The sequence below is a fragment of the Euleptes europaea genome, chromosome 1 (assembly GCF_029931775.1).
Source record: "Euleptes europaea isolate rEulEur1 chromosome 1, rEulEur1.hap1, whole genome shotgun sequence".
NCBI lineage: Eukaryota > Metazoa > Chordata > Lepidosauria > Squamata > Sphaerodactylidae > Euleptes > Euleptes europaea.
In genome coordinates, this window is record NC_079312.1 from 23,206,566 (window position 1) to 23,225,883 (window position 19,318).

General features: G+C 47.8%; 1 protein-coding gene across 1 annotated transcript in view; it reads left to right on the forward strand.

Moving 5' to 3' along the window:
• The first annotated feature begins 836 nt into the window (after nt 1–836).
• DDR1 (discoidin domain receptor tyrosine kinase 1) overlaps nt 837–19,318 on the forward strand; it is a 30,380-nt gene continuing 11,898 nt past the window's right edge. Inside the window, exons 1-9 of the mRNA XM_056851965.1 lie at nt 837–964; nt 10,183–10,285; nt 11,108–11,336; nt 11,985–12,132; nt 13,938–14,040; nt 16,136–16,322; nt 17,779–18,025; nt 18,479–18,631; nt 18,735–18,898. Coding sequence (XP_056707943.1) covers nt 889–964; nt 10,183–10,285; nt 11,108–11,336; nt 11,985–12,132; nt 13,938–14,040; nt 16,136–16,322; nt 17,779–18,025; nt 18,479–18,631; nt 18,735–18,898 — 1,410 coding nt within the window. The 5' untranslated portion in view covers nt 837–888. The remainder of the gene's footprint in view (nt 965–10,182; nt 10,286–11,107; nt 11,337–11,984; nt 12,133–13,937; nt 14,041–16,135; nt 16,323–17,778; nt 18,026–18,478; nt 18,632–18,734; nt 18,899–19,318) is intronic.

The window sequence follows — 19,318 nt, forward strand, 5'->3', positions numbered from 1 at the left end:
AGTTCGATCCTGACGGAAGTCGGTTTCAGGTAGCCGGCTCAAGGTTGACTCAGCCTTCCATCCTTCCGTGGTCGGTCAAATGAGGACCCAGCTTCCTGGGGGTAAAGGGAAGATGACTGGGGAAGGCACTGGCAACCACCCCGTAAACAAAGTCTGCCTAGGAAACGTCGGGATGTGACATCACCCCAATGGTCAGCAATGACCCGGTGCTTGCACAGGGGACCTTTACCTTACCTTTTTAATGGTGAAATTAATTAGCACTAGAATTTCTTTGTTTCTAGTTTAATCAAGGATTTCTTTAAATATTGGATTATTTATAACCAATACTTGAGCGCCAGCTTTCGCTATTTAACTTGTCCGACCGACCGAGTGTTTTTGAAAAACAAAACCGAAGTCCAGCCGCACCTCACGTTTGCTTGAGTGAGAGCTCACCTCTTCAGATGGAAAGAATGGAAAGAAAGCAAATAATTTCCCTCATATTTTTGGTTTCGCCTGTCAAATGACTGGCTCTGTAAAATCAAGCTGGGGATCTCCTCCGCCACAGCATGCGCTCAACCACAGGTTTGGCTTGTGGCCTTTCCCTGTGATTATGTGTCACACGGCTGCCAGTATGTGATTTCTATTCTTTTTGGGTCGGGAAATAAGGACAATAGCAGGATACTGTTGACTCTGGTGCATGGAATGTGAATTATTTAATAGCTTGGGGGCCAAGAGAAAGTGCCCGACCCCAGGCAGAAGAGGGACAGGACTGCCTACACACGTTGAGTCAGCCAGGCAAAGACTGTCAGCAACGCGTAAGGGACCCGCATGTGGTTAACTTCCATTTTGTTCTGTTTGAAAGGCATGAAGACTCAACTGCGGGTGTAACCAGCGAGCCCAGAGAGCATTATGGGGCCCACAGTGCTTTGCTTGCTGTTCTTGGCTTCTGTTGGTGCGTCGGAGTTGGAAGAACACTTTGATCCAGGTGAGAAAGACGAATGGGGGCAAGGAGGGATGCCGAGGGTGTGGGTGGAGTCCGCAGAAGGGAGCAGAGGCTTATGAAACCATATTGTACAGAAATATAGCGGGGAAAGAAAAGGATGGACGGAAAGGACAGAGTGGATGAGCAGAGGATGAATTAAGAAAGAAAAAGTAAGCTGAGGTTGTGCGGAGGCTTGGTGCCATTTTCGGTCATGCAGTTGAGTCCTGGAATGTGTGACGTAGTAGTAACCAGCCAGCATGGTGTAGTGGTTAAGAGCAGCGGACTCTGATCTGGAGAACCAGGTTTGGTTCCCCACTCCTCCACATGAGTGACGGACTCTAATCTGGAGAACCGGGCTGGTTTCCCCGCTCCTCCACATGAAGCCTGCTGGGTGACCTTGGGCCAGTCACAGTTCTCTCCGATCTCTCTCAGCCCCACCTACCTCACAAAGGGAGGGGGAAGGGAAGGTGATTGAAAGCTGGTTTGAGACTCCTTAAGGCAGAGAAAAGCTGGGTATAAAAACCAACTCTTCTCCTCTTCCTCCTCCTCCTCAAAGCACCTTGAAGGTAAATACGGGTGTAGGGAGCTGCTTTGGGCAGAGCCAGATCTGCTATTTATTTTTCTCCTGACCTTCCTTCAATGAGGTCAAAGCAGCTTACACGTTCTCTTCCCTTCTATTTTATCCTCACAACACCCCTGTGAGGTGGTTTAGGCTGAGGGGAGGCCTTTTCAGGGGAAAATTTGGTGGTACCTTCCATACAGCATCCTTGATGGAAAGGCATTGACCCTAGCAAGAGAGAACGCTCTACGGAGGATAGGGATATCCAGATTGTAAAAGTAGTGGGGGATACTGTCAATTTTATTCATAAGACCCAACATTGCTGAAGAGCAAACATAAGGTTGGATTGGGTGCATCTTTTGAAGCTCCATATCTAAGAGACGTTGTTTCATACACATATGGGGAAGAATGTGCTATGTGTGAGCCTTTTGATACATGTGGCTGCCCTTTTGTCTGAAAGAAGCAGCGCTCCTGTTTCCTGTTTCAGAACATGCAGATCAGAACTCTGGAAAGTCAGCGTTCTCTCACGTATTCTAGGATTTACCTCCAATACTGAAAGCAGGGCTAAGCCCCGGTGCAAACTAAGCCTGCTGAGCTATAAACCCCATTCCCAGGCTTTCAACACACAGTTCTCTTGACAGTTTTGAGCCTTCTTGTTTGAGTGATTAAGCACTGAACAGGAGTAAAGGAATGCAAGCACAGAGGGGAAAAGAGAAATGGCTGGGGATAAAGAAGGAAAGGCAGGCTGAAATAAGGCATACAGAAATAGGCGCTGAATAGAATTCTGCTCCTCTGGCAACACGCAGCACTATTGAGTTTGGGAGAAATTCTTTGTTAGCGACAAAAAAAGATTTTTGTGCTCCAGCTAAAAAGCTAGGGTTGCCAACCTCCAGTTGGCAGATTAAACAAATAAGGGCATCGCTATGCTTGTACCTGAATAGGTTTGGAAATCAGCACAGTCAAAGTACAAAATTACAAAATTATTATTAGTGATTAGGACAAATTACAACAAGTGCTATACAACAAATACTTATCCTACTACTATAATGCATAAGATTCACTTGATGTCAACCATTCAGGTGTACATATAATACATAAGATTCACTTGATGTCAACCATTCAGGTGTACATATAATACATAAGATTCACTTGTCAACCATTCAGGTGTACACCTGAATGGTTGACATCAAGTTAATCTTATGTATTATAGTAGTAGGATAAGTATTTGTTGTATAGCACTTGTTGTAATTTGTCCTAATCACTAATAATAATTTTGTAATAATTTTGTAATTTTGTATGTTCTGATTTCCAAACCTCCAGTTGGCGGCTGGTGATCTCCTGCTATTACAACTAATCTCCAGCCAATAGAGGTCAGTTCATCTGAATGAAATGGCCACTTTGGCAATTGGACTCTATGGCTCTGAAGTCCCTCCCCTCCCCAAACCCCTCCCTCCTCAGGCTCCGCCTCCAAAACCTCCCACCGGTGGCGAAGAGGGACCTTGCAACCCTATAAAAAGCCCAAGTTGACCAAAGACATGATGCAGCGATCTGCTGAAAGTCAGCAAGTCTGGGACTAATTGGGGCCTGGAGACTGCTTGGGAACTCCACGTGTGCTGTCTTGAACTCCTCGAAACAAAACTGGGAAGTAAACTTACTAATTGAACTACCTGGGAGTAAGTCCTGGTGAGAGCCAGTGTGGTGGAGTGTGGGACCTGGGAAACCCAAGTTCAAATCCCCACTTGTGCCATGGAAGCTTGCTGGGTGACCTTGGGCCAGTCACACACACTCAGCCCTAACCCTAGCTAGTATTCGGGTGGGAGACCTCCAAGGAATACCAGGGGCCTGATGCGGAGGCAGGCAATGGCAAACCACCTTCCGCTGTCTCTTGCCTTGAAAACTCTACGGGGTCGCCATAAGTCAGCTGTGACTTGACAGCCAAAAAAAAGTCCTGTTGATCACAGTGGGACTCTGCTTCCAAACAAACATTCCTAGCCATGGGCCATATTAATTCACTTCAATCACATATAAAAACACAAAGATCATGAATGAGTGTGGTAATCACACAAGCCTTTCCCTGTGAGGTTTTATATTCCATGATTTTTTTTTCTTTTTTACTGTTTTGAGTCTTAGACCAATAAGCGGTTATTAAGCACTCTTAATTCACCTTGGACATGTCTAGGGTTGCCAGCCTCCAAGTAGTAGCTGGAGATCTCCTGCTATTACAACTGATCTCCAGCCAATAGAGATCAGTTCCCCTGGAGAAAATGGCCATTTTGGTTTAGGGGTATACAGCCTCTGATCATGGAGGTTTCTTTAAGCAACCATTTCCAATACTCCATAAAGTTGGCTGCCTTTAATGCCCCGTAAGCCAGTGTTGACTTTGTTGAAGTACATTCCTTTGTCTGCCCTATATGCTGCCAATAAGTTCCATTGGGCGAGTCTATTATTATGTGAGAGGGAGAGAAAATTCCTTTTAGACCCATTCTGTATACCATTCATAAGCTTCTGAACATTCATAAGCCTTCCTCCTGCCCCGATGGGGCTGAATTACATGTCATGGGGCAGATCTGTGACAGAATCTTCCAGCACCTATTTAGCCTTAAAAAGGAAGCCAGGAGTGGGGAGGTGATTTAGGACATCTTCACACTGAAGAGGGAGATTTAACCCTTTCCTATCACAATTTTTGCAGTGGAAATTTCCCACTTTCCCAGCTGTTGTTATCTTCAGGAGGGGGAAAAACTGAGATACCTGTCTTTTCCCTCTACCAAAACTGCCAATAGCTTGGTCAGCCTGGTTTCTACCAGGAAAATGGCAGAGGGAAGGGGGTTGAATCAATCCTCCCTACAGTGTCATGTCCTGATTCAAACAGTACACACATATCACATAAATACTGTTTAAAATTGCAAAGCGCATAGAGAGAACCAGTCACAGATCTCCCACATAAAGGGCAGTTAAATCATTCCCCACCCTCGCTAGTAGACATCCCAAAACGATTTAGCGTTCACTGATACTTTTGATTGACTTTTCCTACATATTTTCAGGCTCCCTTGTCTAGACAGAACACAGTAGTTGAGTGACTACACTGCAAGACGTTGTGTAAGGCACTGTGATATTGGCCCCTTTATTCTAAACAGGCTGTATCTAGGGAAGGTTCAGGTCGTGGAAAGTAACTTTCCTGTCTCCCTGTGTTGAACACATGAAGCTGCCTTATACTGAATCAGACCCTTGGTCCATCAAAGTCAGTATTGTCTAAGACCGGCAGCGGCTCTCCAGGGTCTCAGGCTGAGGTCTTTCACATCACCTACTCGCCTAGTCCCTTTAACTGGAGATGCCAGGGATTGAACCTGGGACCTTCTGCATGCCAAGCAGATGCTCTGCCACTGAGCCACAGTCCCTCCCAACAGTGTTCCTGCTGCTGGCGCTGCTCCTCATGAAATGCGGGGTGGTGGTGGTGGCAGGATCAAGGCTGGGCACAATGTGAGTGTCTGCAGTGGGGACAAGGAGCTGGTGAAAAATTGCATGTGCGAAACAACAATTGTACAAAGTTCTAGTATCTTTCCTGTAACACCCTCACATAGAATTTGCCCTTCTCACTGCCTTCCAGACAATACTAAGTGTTCCACACAATGAGATGTGGATGGACTTGAAAGGTTATAGAATATTTGGCATGTGGGGATCCTCCGTTTTCCCTGTGAGTTGTTCTCTCTTGCGAGAAACTAGTCTGCCCTCTGGCGGAAAACTTAGTGGTGTACTAGTACTCTGTTTCCTCTGTGATGGAACTTTATAAAACTATGAACGGTGATAACAAATGGGAGGAACAATGTGCTCCCTGTCGTAGAATTCGGTGAAACTGATTGGCAATAGGCTCAGGACTAGCAGAAGGAAGAAGAAAAGAGTTGGTTTTATACCTTGCTTTTCTCTTCCTTTAAGGAGACTCAAACCGGCTTACAATTGCCTTCCCTTCCTCTCCCCACAACAGACATCTTGTGAGGTAGGTGGGGCTGAGAGAGTTTGGAGAGAACTGTGACTTGCCCAAGGTCACCCAGCAGGCTTCATGTGGAGGAGTGGGGAAACAAACCCAGTCCACCAGATTAGAGTCCACCTCTCTTACCGTGCATTCCTGAGCCGCGCCGGCCAGGATGAAAGTCCTCTGAAGGCCTGCGCCAGCGCAAGGGCCCAGAGCACTGTTGTCCAGGCAGGGTACGCCAGTGTTTGTGGCCCAGGGAGGCGTTCCCGGGGTAACACGATGCCGGCCTGGGGGCGGGGGCACCATTAGGCAACCTCCTAAGCTGTTACGGCTCAGGAACGCCCCCTTTTATTAGGCATTCATAGGGTTGCGTTCATAGGGTTGCATGGATTTTTGGCACTGGGTGCCGGCAGCGCCACTGCGCTGCCTCCTAAGCCCGGCGCAGGCATTCCCCTCAGGAATGCACGGTAAATCACTAAGCCACACTGGCTCTCACGATGGAAGTGTTTCATTCTGTCTGCAATGATAGAATTTCCTGCCACAAGGTACATTTGTGGCCACCAGTTTACACCATGCAGAAGACTGAGGCTATACCACTTAAGGCTGGAAGGGAGAGTCACACATCTAAAGCTGAACTATGTAAAAACTCCCTGCTTATTAAAAATGAGCTCTCTTTCCACATTGAGGATATGAAACACACCCTGTATGAAAGCCACTCAGGTCTAAACACAAGGCTGGCGAGACAAAGAGCTACCTTATGTAACTTTGCTCGGGCTCAGCAGTGTCTTTAAACCTTGCCCGTGCAAAGCAGACATGCATTCTTTGCTCGCGTGCCAGAGGCCTGCAGACATTGCAGAGGTAGTGCTGGCTTGCTAACTAATCTGTTTTCTGTTGCTCATGACAGTCGCACCAGAACCAACGGGTTGAAATTAAATCAAAAGAGTTTCCGTCCAGACATTAGGAAGAATTTTCTAACAGAGCGGTTCCTCAGTGGAACAGGCTTCCCCGGGAGGTAGTAAGTGCTCCTTCCCTGGAGGTTTTTAAGAAGAGGTTAGATGGCCATCTGTCAGCAATGCTGATTCTGTGACCTTAGGCAGATGTTGAGAGGGAGGGCATCTTGGCCATCTTCTGGTCACTAGGGGTGTGGAGGGGGGAGGTAGTTGTGAATTTCCTGCATTGTGCAGGGGTTGGACTTGATGGCCCTGGTGGTCCCTTCCAACTCTATGATTCTAATCACCCATCGCTACTTTGCCCAGGTTGTTTGCAGAATAGTTTAAATGAGAGGCTGAACTGGTGCACAGTTAGGGTTGCCAACCTCCAGGTGGTGGCTGGAGATCTCCCACTATTACAACTGATCTTCAAGCGACAGAGTTCAGCTGGAGAAAATGGCCGATTTGGAAGGTAAACTCTATGACGTTGAAGGCCTCCCTCCCCAAACTCCATCCTCCTCAGGTTTCACCCTCAAAATCTCCAGGTATTTTGCAACCTGGAGCTGGCAACCCTATGCAGAGTTATAGAGGGAACCTCTTTTACCTCACCAGATTCATGTTTCTTTTACCTCACCAGATTCAGGCCTTAGATGGCTCGAAAGGGGGATTTGATAAATACAGCGAGGGCAAGACTGTCAGCAGCTCTTAGCTACTATGGCTGTATACCTGAAGCTTTGTTTAGCTGTTATAGCCCTGATCAGCAAATACTTGGTACAAAGGTTGGCCATTGTATTCATAGCCTGGTTGCGAACCCTGGGAGAGGCACCTGACTGCTGGCCGAGATGGACTTTGATCTCAGCTACTCAGGCTAGGGTTGCCAACTCCAGGTTGAGAAATACCTGGTTATTTTGAGTGTGGAGCCTGAGAAGGGCGGGATTTGAAGAGGGGCTTCAATGGGGTATAATGCCATTGAGCCCACCTTCCAAAGCTGCCGTTTTCTCCAGGTGAACTGATCTCTGTCGCCCGGAGATCAGTTGTAATAACGGGAGATCTCCAGCCACCACCTGGAGGCTGGTAATCCAAACCCAGGCAGTTATTTTGGAGGAAAAGCAGACATTTTTTAGACATAATACTATTGCATACTTAATAGACTACAGCATAGTGTCAATGCACTGGGAAACCAAAAAATTCGTGTGACTATTGAAATATTTGCTTTATTGTGATGGTCTGGAACCGAACCTGCAATATCTCTGAGGTTTGCTTGTACTAGGGTTGCCAACTCCAGGTAGCAAAATTCCTGGACATTTAGGCGTAGAGCCTGCGGAGGGTGGGTTTTGGGGAGTGGAGGGACCTCAGCGGGGGGTATAACGCCACAGAGGCTGCCCTCCAAAGCATCCATTTTTCTCCAGGGGGACTGATCTCTGCAATCTGGAGATCAGTTGTAATTCCAGCAGATCTTCAAACTCCACCAGGAGGTTGGCAACCCTAAATAGTACCCAGTTCCTGTGGTAGTTCTCATGCCATTTAAGATCCAAAGCTGGCTTTGTTGCTGTTGCTATTGCTAATGTAATTTATTTGCTAATGTAATTTATTTTGTGTGGTTTTAGTGATGAATTTATTTCCTGTGTCTTTCCTTGTTTGTTTGTTTTTTCCCTTTCAAGCCACCTTTAGGGCTTTTTGTGAGTAGTTCTCCAACTTGTTGAAATGGGACCCTCTTCCAAACTCAGGGGGTTACCTCACTTTGTATTCCCAGCAATGTATTAAGAGTTTGAAAATGTTGTAAAAAAAATCGCTTTAAAAGGGTTTTTGGATACCACGGCTTATAAATGGTTGGAAGACGTCTTCACAGCTAAAGGGGCCAAAGTGCGAACAATATTTTTTATAACGTTTTCAAACTCTTAATACATCGCTAGGAATACAAGTGCGGCAACCCCCATTACTGTACTTTTTGAGAACCGCTTGCAACTCCACATGACTATCCCCCTCCCCAACCTAAAACTCAGCAGTCTCTCATCACTTAACAACATGTACTATTTTTAAACATGCTGAGCAACGGGATGCATATATCATGGCCGTTTGGCACATTCTACAGAGGCAAGCCCAGCCCAGATGAGCTTCCCGGACTCTCCTCTCCTAGGTCACCCTGCTTCTCTTCGTCCAGGCTGTGCGACCCCATTTGCAAGACAGTCATGACCCGGCCTGGGGTCCAGACCCATGGTTTGAGAATGAGAGGGAATGAGATGCAAAGACTTTCAGGGACGTTTCCTGCAGGTTTGCCAACCTCCAGGTGGCACCTGTTAGTCTCTTGCCTTTGAAAACCCTACAGCAGGGGTGCCAAACTCATTTGTTGCAAGGGCCGGATATGACATAAATGTCACTTGGTCAGGCCGGGCCATGCCTCGCCAGCCCAGATCAAGAGTGGAGGGGGTGGCTGGCTCGTGGGCCGGATAAGAGCTCTCAAGGCGCCAGATCCGGCCCGCGGGCCTTATGTTTGACACCCCTGTCCTACGGGGTCGCCATGAGCCGGCTACAACTTCACAACACTTTATATACACAGCAGAATGTTTAGTTTGGCCCCTAACTGAGTAGACAAAGTCTTTCTCTGACAATTTTACAGAGCTGAAGCAGGGTGGCTCTGGGATTCTCAGCACCCTGGGCAGTTGCCTATTTTGTCTTCCCTGCAGGGCAGGGCAGGGGGTGCTGGCACTTGAGGCCCCCCCTCTTTATCCATAAGGACACTTGGTGGCTGTAGGCTATTGCTGGTCACTGCAAGCAGCAGGGGTGTGGAAGAGGGACTGGCAGGCGGGGGTAGGCATTGTGGAGGGCCATCCAGACATTGTTCTCAGAGCAGCTGAAACTTAAACCAAGTCGAAAACAGCGAGGCTTCATGTTTGCGGGACAAGCTTTCCCCATAGGTTTTAACGTGACTATGTTGTGACTGACTAACTGCTGTTGAGTCAGGCCAACCGAATGTCATGAATACCATCCCAGAGAAAGAAAAGGTAGATTTGAACAGACTTGCAGGGGAGGAAACCTGCAATCTTCCACTTCTGGGTCCAGCTCCATTCTCTCATGTTGTTCCCCCACTTCCTGCCCTCACTGACTTTCCTTCCCCTGCCATCCCTAGCTCCCCCACCCCTCTGGTTGGCTCCACTTTCCTTCCCTTCTTCCTCCTCTAGCGCCACTTCCCTTCCCTTAATCTTCTCCTGTGGCTGCCATGTTGGCAGCCAAAAATGCTTCCTCTTTCCATGTTGAATTCTCCCCTCTCCCCCCCTTTTAAAAATCAAATCGGGTAGATTTTGTGTGTGTGCGCAGCCTCTGGGTTTGTAGCTGAGGCTGGATTTATTATTGTTGTTGTTGTTGTTGTTGTTATTCATAGGGGAAGAGCATACAGAATGTGCATACAGATAACTGGGAAGGGGCCATGTTGACTTCAGAACTTGCTCTTAAAATATACTGAATGCTAGGTTGGTCCTGGGAATATTAGCTTATATCCAGGATTTGATCCTGAATGAAACGGTAAGCGATCAGTATGCCACTGGCTTTAATTGTCAGATAATAGATATCTCAGTTTTTTCAAGTGTACCAGCCAACACTCTTCCTATTCTCTGTGCTAATTTGATTATTTTGTTAGTTGCAAAAAATCTGGTCTAGCCCATTTGCCAAAAGATCTCCATGCGTTACTGTATTGTATTCCCTAAACTTCATCGTTGCTACCTTTAGTGTTGTATTATCTAATCTCTCCTCCTTTTCCTCCTCCTCACAGCAAAGTGCCGCTATGCTTTGGGGATGCAAGACCGTACCATCACGGACGATGCCCTCTCAGCCTCCAGTGCGTGGTCTGACTCGACTGCCGCAAAACACAGCAGGTGAGGGTGACCTTTGAACCACACCTCAACTGGGCACCGGTGTCTTGTCTTAATCCAGTGTTTAAAATATGTGTGTGTGTGTGTGTGTGTTTTTAAATGACACACCGATGCACACTTGTTCCTTCAAGTCTGTACTCTGAGGGTGCTCTTGGACCCAGGCCTATTGCTGGATAAGCTGGTGGCAGCTGAGGCCAGAAAAAGGTGGTGCGTGCCCTGGTTACATCTAGATTATTCTACTGCAGTGGGGCTCTACATGGGGCTGCCCTTGAACAGTGTCCTGAAACTTCAATGGGTGCAAAATGCTGCAGCCAGGATGTTGACTGGAGTGGGTTGTAGGGACCATATCACTCCATTGGCTCCCCATCTGGGGCGTAATTTAAGGTGCTGGTCTTGAACGTTAAAGCCCTATATGATTTGGGACCATCAGACATGTGGGGATGGATGGACATGATTGCTCTCTAAGTATTTGAATGGCTGTCACTTAGAGGAGGGCAGGGAGCTGTTCCTGTTGGCAGCAGAGGAGAGGACTCGCAATAATGGGTTTAAATTGAGGGCAGAAAGGTACCAGCTGGATATTAGGGGAAAGTTTTTTACAGTAATAGTTGTTCAACAGTGGAATCGGCTACCTAGGGAGGTGGTGAGCTCCCCCTCACTGGCAGTCTTTAAGCAGCGGCTGGACAAGCGCTTGTCAGGGATGCTCTAGCCTGATCCTACATTAAGCAGGGGGTTGGAGTAGATGGCCTGTATGACCCCTTCCAACTCTGTGATTCTATGATTCTATGAAGATTGGTCAAGTAACACTTCCTTCTTCCTGTTGTACAGGCTGGGGTTGAGTGAGGGGGATGGGGCCTGGTGCCCAGCTGGTCCTGTCTACCCTAACGATGCTGAGTACCTGGAGATCGACCTGCGTCAGCTGCACTTCCTGACCTTGGTGGGGACGCAGGGCCGTCACGCGAGTGGCCACGGCAAGGAGTTTGCTCGCACGTACCGGCTCCACTACAGCCGCGACGGGCACCGCTGGATGCCCTGGCGTGACCGGTGGGGCAACGAGGTGAGCAGAGGACAGAGCTGGGTGAGCACGGTGGGAGGCAGCCAGTGGAATTTGGGGCTGGGTGGAGTTGGCAGAATGCGTGGCATCTAAGGAATGTGCAGCAGCACAACTCATAGGACATGATGTCAGCCCAAGTTATGATGTCACTGGTGGTAAAAAGTGAGTGTTTCCTAGGTATTTCCGGAGATCTTTGTTCTTTGATGAAAAGTAGCCATGATGGGGCTCTCTAAGCAATGGTGTGACGTCAGGAGGTTTTAACCTCTTCCCCTGTGGTGTTTCCCTTGTCTAAATTCTGCCCTCCTCCCCCAATTAGCTGCTTGTCCTGTCCTTGGAAAAGTATAGGTACTTCTAATGCAACTTGGAGTTTCCCATGGCAGATTTTAAGTAAAAATAAAAAAACATTAGGAGATCCAAACAGAGATATCCCGTATTACAAGTTTTTTGGCCCTGCGTCTCATGAACAGGCAGGGTTTTTTGCAACGAACCAGGTTTGATCATGCGTACCATGTTCCAGATGCAAGTGTGAAAAAGCGCAAAGCGCTGCTCCATCATGACCCGGCTTAGCGTCAAAACCCACCACTGTCCCCTTTCCTGGGGTCTTGGGAAATGCTGAAGAAGTAATTTCCCTTAACCTCTCTCTCTCCTCAGGTGATTTCAGGTAATGAAAATACAGAGGACGTGGTCCTGAAAGATCTGGGGCCACCGATCATTGCTCGCTATGTCCGCTTCTACCCGCGTGCCGACCGTGTCATGAGCGTCTGCCTGCGCGTAGAGCTGTACGGCTGTGTCTGGAGAGGTAAGAATGGGAGCTGGTACACCCTTCGGGCCACTGCTTTTCAGCTGTTTCCTCTCATTACTTGTTTATAAATAAATAGCTTCTGTTCCCACTTACGGCTGTTTCTCAGCACCCCTTGCTACATCCCATGCTTTGTAACCTTAAGGTTGATTCCTATGGGTGTGCTCATTGAATTACCACTGGATAACTTGCAGATGGGTTGTGTGAACTGATACCGCTGACATTCAGGGGATGCATGCAGGTTACGCTGTTGTGATCAAGTGGTAAGCATCCATGTGAGAATCTGTCCTTAAGGAAGGAGAGCTGTGATCATTTCAGATTGCCTTGTACATATTTGTGGTACAGCATAAGCATTGCATTAAATGTTTCCGGTTCAGTGTCTGGGATCCCTAATTTAAAGGGTCTAAAGTGCCAGGATTGGGGAAGGCCTTCCTTTGCCTGAGCCCCTGGAGAGAAGCTTCCGGTCAGAAGATGCAGATGGACCCGTGGTCTGACTTCATAGAATCATAGAGTTGGAAGGGACCACCAGGGTCATCTAGTCCAACCCCCTGCACAATGCAGGAAATTCACAACTACCTCCCCCCTCCCACACCCCCAGTGACTTGTTATGGGGCAGCTTCTATCTGAACCAAGCCCCCAGTAGTTCATTTCAGGCACCATGCCAAACTGTGGTTTATGCTTCTTAACCATGTGTTGTAACCCAAACCATGGTTTGCACTTCCAAACATGCAAGCATGTTTACTGTCTCCTGAGCACTTCATTTTTTGGTTACAGGCATCTGGAGGCTGTAAGTATGTAAATTCACATATCACACTAAATCACAGTTTTGCAGAAATACTTGAGATCATGTTTTTTTCTGAATCTGGCTAGCCAGTTTATCACAAAAATGCCAAATGACGGCATGGTGTGAGGGCATGTGAGTCTGCAACCTTGATGAAACTAAGGAGGTTTCAGTCTGGTTAGCGCATGAATGGGAGAGAGACGTCCTAAATGTAGCAGAGAAATGGCTTATCTTTTCAGCTTCCTTAGCCATGATTTGCCCTGATGTCTGAACTGAGCCATTTGGCAAGTTCAGAGCTGAGGCAACATTTGAACCAGAGACTCCATGCTCTTAGTAACTACAGAGGAGGGCAACAAAGATGGTGAGGGGTCTTGAGACCAAATCCTATGAGGAAAGGTTGAAGGAGCTGGTTATGTTTAGCCTCAAGATGAGAAGACTGAGGGGATATGATAACTATCTTCAAGTACTTGAAGAGGTGTCATATAGAGGAAGGTGCCAAGTTGTTTTCTGTTGCCCCAGAAGGTCAGACCATAACCAACAGGTTGAAATTAAATCAAAAGTGTTTCTGTCTAGACATTAGGAAGAATTTTCTAACAGTCAGAATGGTTCCTCAGTGGAACAGGCTTCCTCAGGAGGTGGTGAGCTCTCCTTCCCTGGAGGTTTTTAAGCAGAGGCTAGGTGGCCATCTGTCAGCAATGCTGATTCTATGACCTTAGGCAGATTATGAGAGGGAGGACACCTTGGCCATCTTCTGGGCATGGAGTAGGGGTCACTGGGTGTGTGGAGGGAAGGTAGTTGTGAATTTCCTGCATTGTGCAGGGGGGTTGGCCAAGATGACCCTGGTGGTCCCTTCCCACTATGATTCTATACCTGCCACTGACTTAATATTTCATTTCCTTTGGGCTTGCTTTGAATACTCCCAGATTGTTGGTGTTTATTGTGTTTTGTGAGGCCTTTCATGAAGTTGTGTTCCAGAGGAAGACCACTGTTTTGAGTATGGGATGTCCTCTGTCTCTTCTCACAGATGGTCTTCAGTCTTACACAGCTCCTCTAGGCCAGGTTATGCCTCTCGTCCCAGAACCGGCCTACCTAAATGACTCCACTTATGATGGCCACAGCGTCAGCAAGTGAGTGAGTGAACCATCCCCATCCGTTTTTGCATTCTGGGGCTCGGATGGCTCTAAACTGTAATGATTTGTGCCTAAATTTTCAGCTTCATTCTATTGGCTGTGGATTACAGTTATCGCCCAGTAACCTGCTTATTTAAAGTTTTCATCCCCCCGGTCAACAGGAAAAAAACTCCTGTGTGGTCAGATTATTATCATGTGAATGGGACTGCAGGCAGCTTATGTGCATCCACCTCAAAGACAGGCGGTCAGGCAGGTCCAGACTAGATGTTGGGTCTGTTACGAGTTGGGTCGGGGTTCTCCCAACTCAGCTGTGCTGTTTGCACAGCCAGATGTGACTTCAGGGAACCAAAGTCCACAAAGCTGTGAGTCCAGCCAACGAGAGTGGCAAGGCAGTCTGGGGTCTACTGGACAGAGTATTGGATGTGGAGTGGGGAGTCTGGAGTTCAACCCCCCCCCCAAAAAAACCATATTGGGTCATCTTAGGCATGTCTCTGTCTCTCAGTCTCAGTGACCCACTCTGTAAAATGGTAATGATTGTGGTTGGTGACCTGTTGAGTGGTATTAATGAGATGAGAACCAGAAAGTTATTTGTGCTAAAAATGCTGTAGCAATAACAACATTAAGAAGAAGAGGAGGAGTTGGTTTTTATATGCCGACTTTCTCTACCACTTAAGGCACAATCATCTTCCCTTCCCCTCCCCACAACAGACACCCTGTGAGGTAGGTGAGGGTGAGAGAGCTGTGACTAGCCCAAGGTCACCCAGCTGGTTTCATGTGTAGGAGTGGGGAAACAAATCCAGTTCACCAGATTAGCCTCCGCCACTCATGTGGAGGAGTGGCGAATCAAACCCGGTCCTCCAGATCAGAGTTCACCGCTCTTAACCACTGCTCTTAACCACTACACCACAGAGTTGGATGGTGTATAGAGGCAGATAACGAAGAGGAAGAAAAGTTGGCTTTCATACCTCTCTTTTATCTACCGTAAGGAGTCTCAAAGTGGCTTATAATTGCCTTCCACCCCCACCCCCCACAGGTAGTAGGTGAGGTAGGTGAGGCTGAGAGAGTTCTGAGAGAACTGTGATTAGCCCAAGGTCACCCAGCAGGTTTCCTGTGGAGGAGTGGGGAAAAACCCGGTTCACCAGATTAGAATCCTCCGCTCTTAACCACTACAGCACATAGTGGCAGATAACAAGAAGTCATCAGGGAGACTCAGTGGTGAAGTACATGCCTTGAATATAGAAGAGCCCAGATTCAGTCCCTGGCATCTCAGGTCGCATCTGATGGTGGAAGACCATTCTCCCACCTGAAATATGAGTGTGAGCTGAAACAAATTTAAAACCATATGGTAAAATGGAATCAATCCTGGGGAAAGTGTAACCGTGTATGTTTAGGACTGTGTGTAGAAAGTGGGACATGGTTGCTTCTGATTAAAAATGGATATTAAAAAGAACTATTTCAGACATCCACATAGTGTATTATTACTCTGTTTAGTGGATCAGCTGGTGCAATTAACAATGCAGGCTTCAGATCCCTGGGGTGCCCTGAAATACTCGCTGGGTTATCAACATCTCTCAGCCAAACCCGCCTTCCAGGGCCGTTGTGACAGTATAAAGGGGGAAGGACCATGGATGCTGCCCTATGCTCCATGGAAAGGTGGTTTGATAAATATTTTCACAAGTGAATTAGAAGAAGAAGAGTTGGTTTTTATACCTGCTTTTCTCTACCTTTAAGGAGTCTCAAAGCAGCTTACAATCGCCTTCCCTTTCCCTCCCCACAGCAGATACCTTGTGAGGTAGGTGGGGCTGAGAGATTTTGGAGAAAACTGTGACTAGCACAAGGTCACCCTTGTGGCTTCATGTGGAGGAGTGGAGAATCAAACCCGGCTCTCCAGATTAGAGTCCACCTCTCTTAACTACGCCAAAGTCCAACTTTGTCAGAAATGTCACAAAATGGTGACTTTAGCCTTCATAATGGATGTGCTGTCTTGCAAAGAGATACTGAGAGAAAATGTAAAGTGTAATGGGAGTTGTATTCCAGAGTTTCCTTCCTCCACTTGTTCCTTTTGTCATTGTACCTATATTTTTTCCTCCAGGTTGCACTTTGGGGGCCTCGGTCAGTTGACTGATGGAGTAGTGGGCCTGGACGATTTTACCCAGACCAAGGAGTTGCGTGTCTGGCCAGGGTACGACTACGTGGGATGGAAGAACAGCTCGTTCCCCAACGGCTTCATTGAGATGGAGTTTGAATTTGACCGCCTCAGAGCCTTCACGTACATGAAGGTACTGGGGGATAGTTCAGCATCCTTCTAGAAATATCTGTAGGACATCGGTGGGATGCCAAGAGTTGCAGATACTACCATGGTGGAAGAAACCAAGCCTGATGAGACAGGATGGGGCTGGAGAGGATAAGGGGGGTGATGTAGGGTTGGAGACAGCACGGCCTGATTCACATGGCTATAACTGAAAAGGTCTGAATAAATAGTTGCAGTGAAGAAAGAAGGATATCTCTAGGACAGATAGCTAAGAAGGACAGATAGCCATGAGGGCTTGCCACGAGTTGGTTGCAGCTTGACTGCACACTGTTATTAGAACTACTGGGCTCGATGGACCTAGGCTCTAAAGCAGAGGGTGACGTTTTATTGTAAGTGGAGTGCTGAAGCAGGGCATAAGTACATTTCAAAAGGCAGAATCGGTCTCATAGACCATCTAGTCTGGACTCCTGCTCAGCGCTGGAAATCCAGAGCTAGAGAATTTCCCAACAGATGGCTGTCCAGCCTCTCCTTGAAGACCTCCAGCGAGAGAGAGAGAGAGCCCACCAATCCCCTTTTAGGTAACTGGTTCCATTGCCAAACCACTTTTACCATTAGAAACCTTCTCCTAATGTGGTAGAAAGTGCCGTCAAATGGCAGACAACTTATCGCGACCCTGCAGGCTTTTCGAGGCAAGTGACAAACAGAGGTGGTTTGCCACTGCCTGTGTCTGCACAGCGACCCTAGTGTTCCTTGGTGGAACTAAGCACTAACCAGGGCCAGACCCTGCTTAGCTTCCAGGATCTGACGAGATTGGGCTCTCCTGGCCCATCCAGGTCAGGTCTTATACTAACGCTCACCCCAAATCTACCCTCCTGTAACTGAAGCCTATTAGATCTAGTCTTACCTTCTGGAGGAGCAGAAATTGCCCTCTTCCATGAGGCAGTCACATGAACACATGAAGCTGCCTCATACTGAATCAGAGCCCTGGTCCATCAGAGTCAGTATTGTCTACTCAGACCGGCAGCTGCTCTCCAGGGTCTCAGGTCTTTCGCATCACCTACTTGCCTATCCCTTTAACTGGAGATGCCGGGGATTGAACCAGGGACCTTCTGCATGCCAAGCAGATGCTCTGCCACTGAGAAACAGCCCCTCCCCAAAACACTGCATATAGTACACATGAAGCTGCCTTATACAGAATCAGACCCTTGGTCCATCAAAATGTCATGGAGATATTTGAAGAGAGATATTTGAGGAGATATTTGAAGAGAGATGGCCTAGATGGCTTGTATGGCCCCTTCCAACTCTATGGTTCTATGAAGAGCGTAGTTGTGTTTACCTTTAGTCTTCTGTTCTCCAGGCTAAACCATACTCATATTCAAAGCAGATATCAATGAGGATAGCAAAGAAATGAGCTTGCTTGGAGGCTCTCTCTCTCATTGGCACGTTTTCCCTTTCTTCGCTTTTCTCGCCCCTCCCCTCCACAGGTTCACTGTAACAACATGCACACACGCGGCGTCACTGTCTTCCGGCAAGTGGACTGTCTATTCAAGCGCAGCCTGGCCACGGCCTGGGAGCCCACGCCTATCTCCCACCCAGTGACTTTGGACGTCAGGGACCCCAGCGCCCGCTCCCTCACCGTGCCCCTGGATGGACGGCTTGCCTTGTTCATTCAGTGCCATTTTCACTTTGCCGGCGAGTGGATGCTGTTCAGCGAAATAGCCTTTCTCTCCGGTGAGTTGGGGGTCAGTGGGCCGGGCCTGGAGAGTGGTGTGTGGAGGGAGCCAGCGTGGTGTAGTGGTTAAGAGCCGTGGATTGGAGCGGTGGACTCTGATCTGGAGATCCGGGTTTGATTCCCCACTCCTCCACATGAGCAGTGGAGACTAATCTGGTGAACCAGGTTGGTTTCCCCACTCCCACACTCCTACAAGGTCACCAGCTGGATGACCTTAGGCTAGTCACAGTTCTCTTTGAGCTCTCTCAGCCCCAGCTACCTCACAGGGTGTCTGTTGTGGGGAGGGGAAGGGAAGGTGATTATAAGTCGCTTTGATTCTTCCCTAAGTGATAGAAAAAGTCGGCATATAAAAACCAACTGTTCTTCTTTCTTGCCAACTCCCCAGTTCTGTGTTGTGGTCATTCTTTCCTTTGTTCTCTTCTCATCCACCTGTTCCTTTTCTTTTATTGTAGACATTGTGGATGATCTCCCTCTTTCGGCCGTGAGTCGCAGGCCTCCGGTTGCAGCCCCTCCTCGTCCCTCTGGCCATGACGCTCCCATCTCCCCAGCCCTGGTTTCCATCCTGAACGAAAAAGCTGGCTCCAGCTCAAACGTCACAATCCCAGGTGAGAAGCTGATTAATCTGAGAATATGGCCTGAATGTGTTTCAAAATGCTGGAGCTGGACGGCCAGACTGTGACTTCTTTTCTCTGGTACTTTCCCTTTAAGACCAGGAGAATCCAGGGGAACCGAAATCAAGCCTGCCAATTGCAAAGGACGATAACAGCAACACCTCCATTCTGATTGGATGCCTGGTGGCCATCATCCTACTCCTGTTGGTTGTCATATTCCTCATCCTCTGGCGGCAGTATTGGCAAAAGCTCTTGGGGAAGGTGAGAATGCTGTAGTTGGTGCCGTAGCTTAACAGTCAGTATTCAGGCAGCCTTCGTGTTTGGCAGTGAGCAGTTTAAAATTTTGGAATGTTTAAATAGATTTACATTGATTATCATCCGCCTTCCTCGCAGGGTCTCAAGGCGGATTCCACAAAGTGAGTTAGTACAGTGAACAAAATGGGACATTCAGTAACGAATGCATTAGGAGATCAGAAGAAACAGAAGCATTGCATAAGTATTAACATGACGCATTAAGCAGTGCAGGATTCTGGCAGGGAGTGAAATGCCCAATGCTTCTCAGATTGTGCAGCTGTGTTTGTGATCTGTGAAGCATTTATCAAGAGGACAAGGTCTAGGCCCTGATTTGCCCGTTGCGAGTATAGCAGATTACGGAGTGTAGACACCCGTGTGGATGGTGGG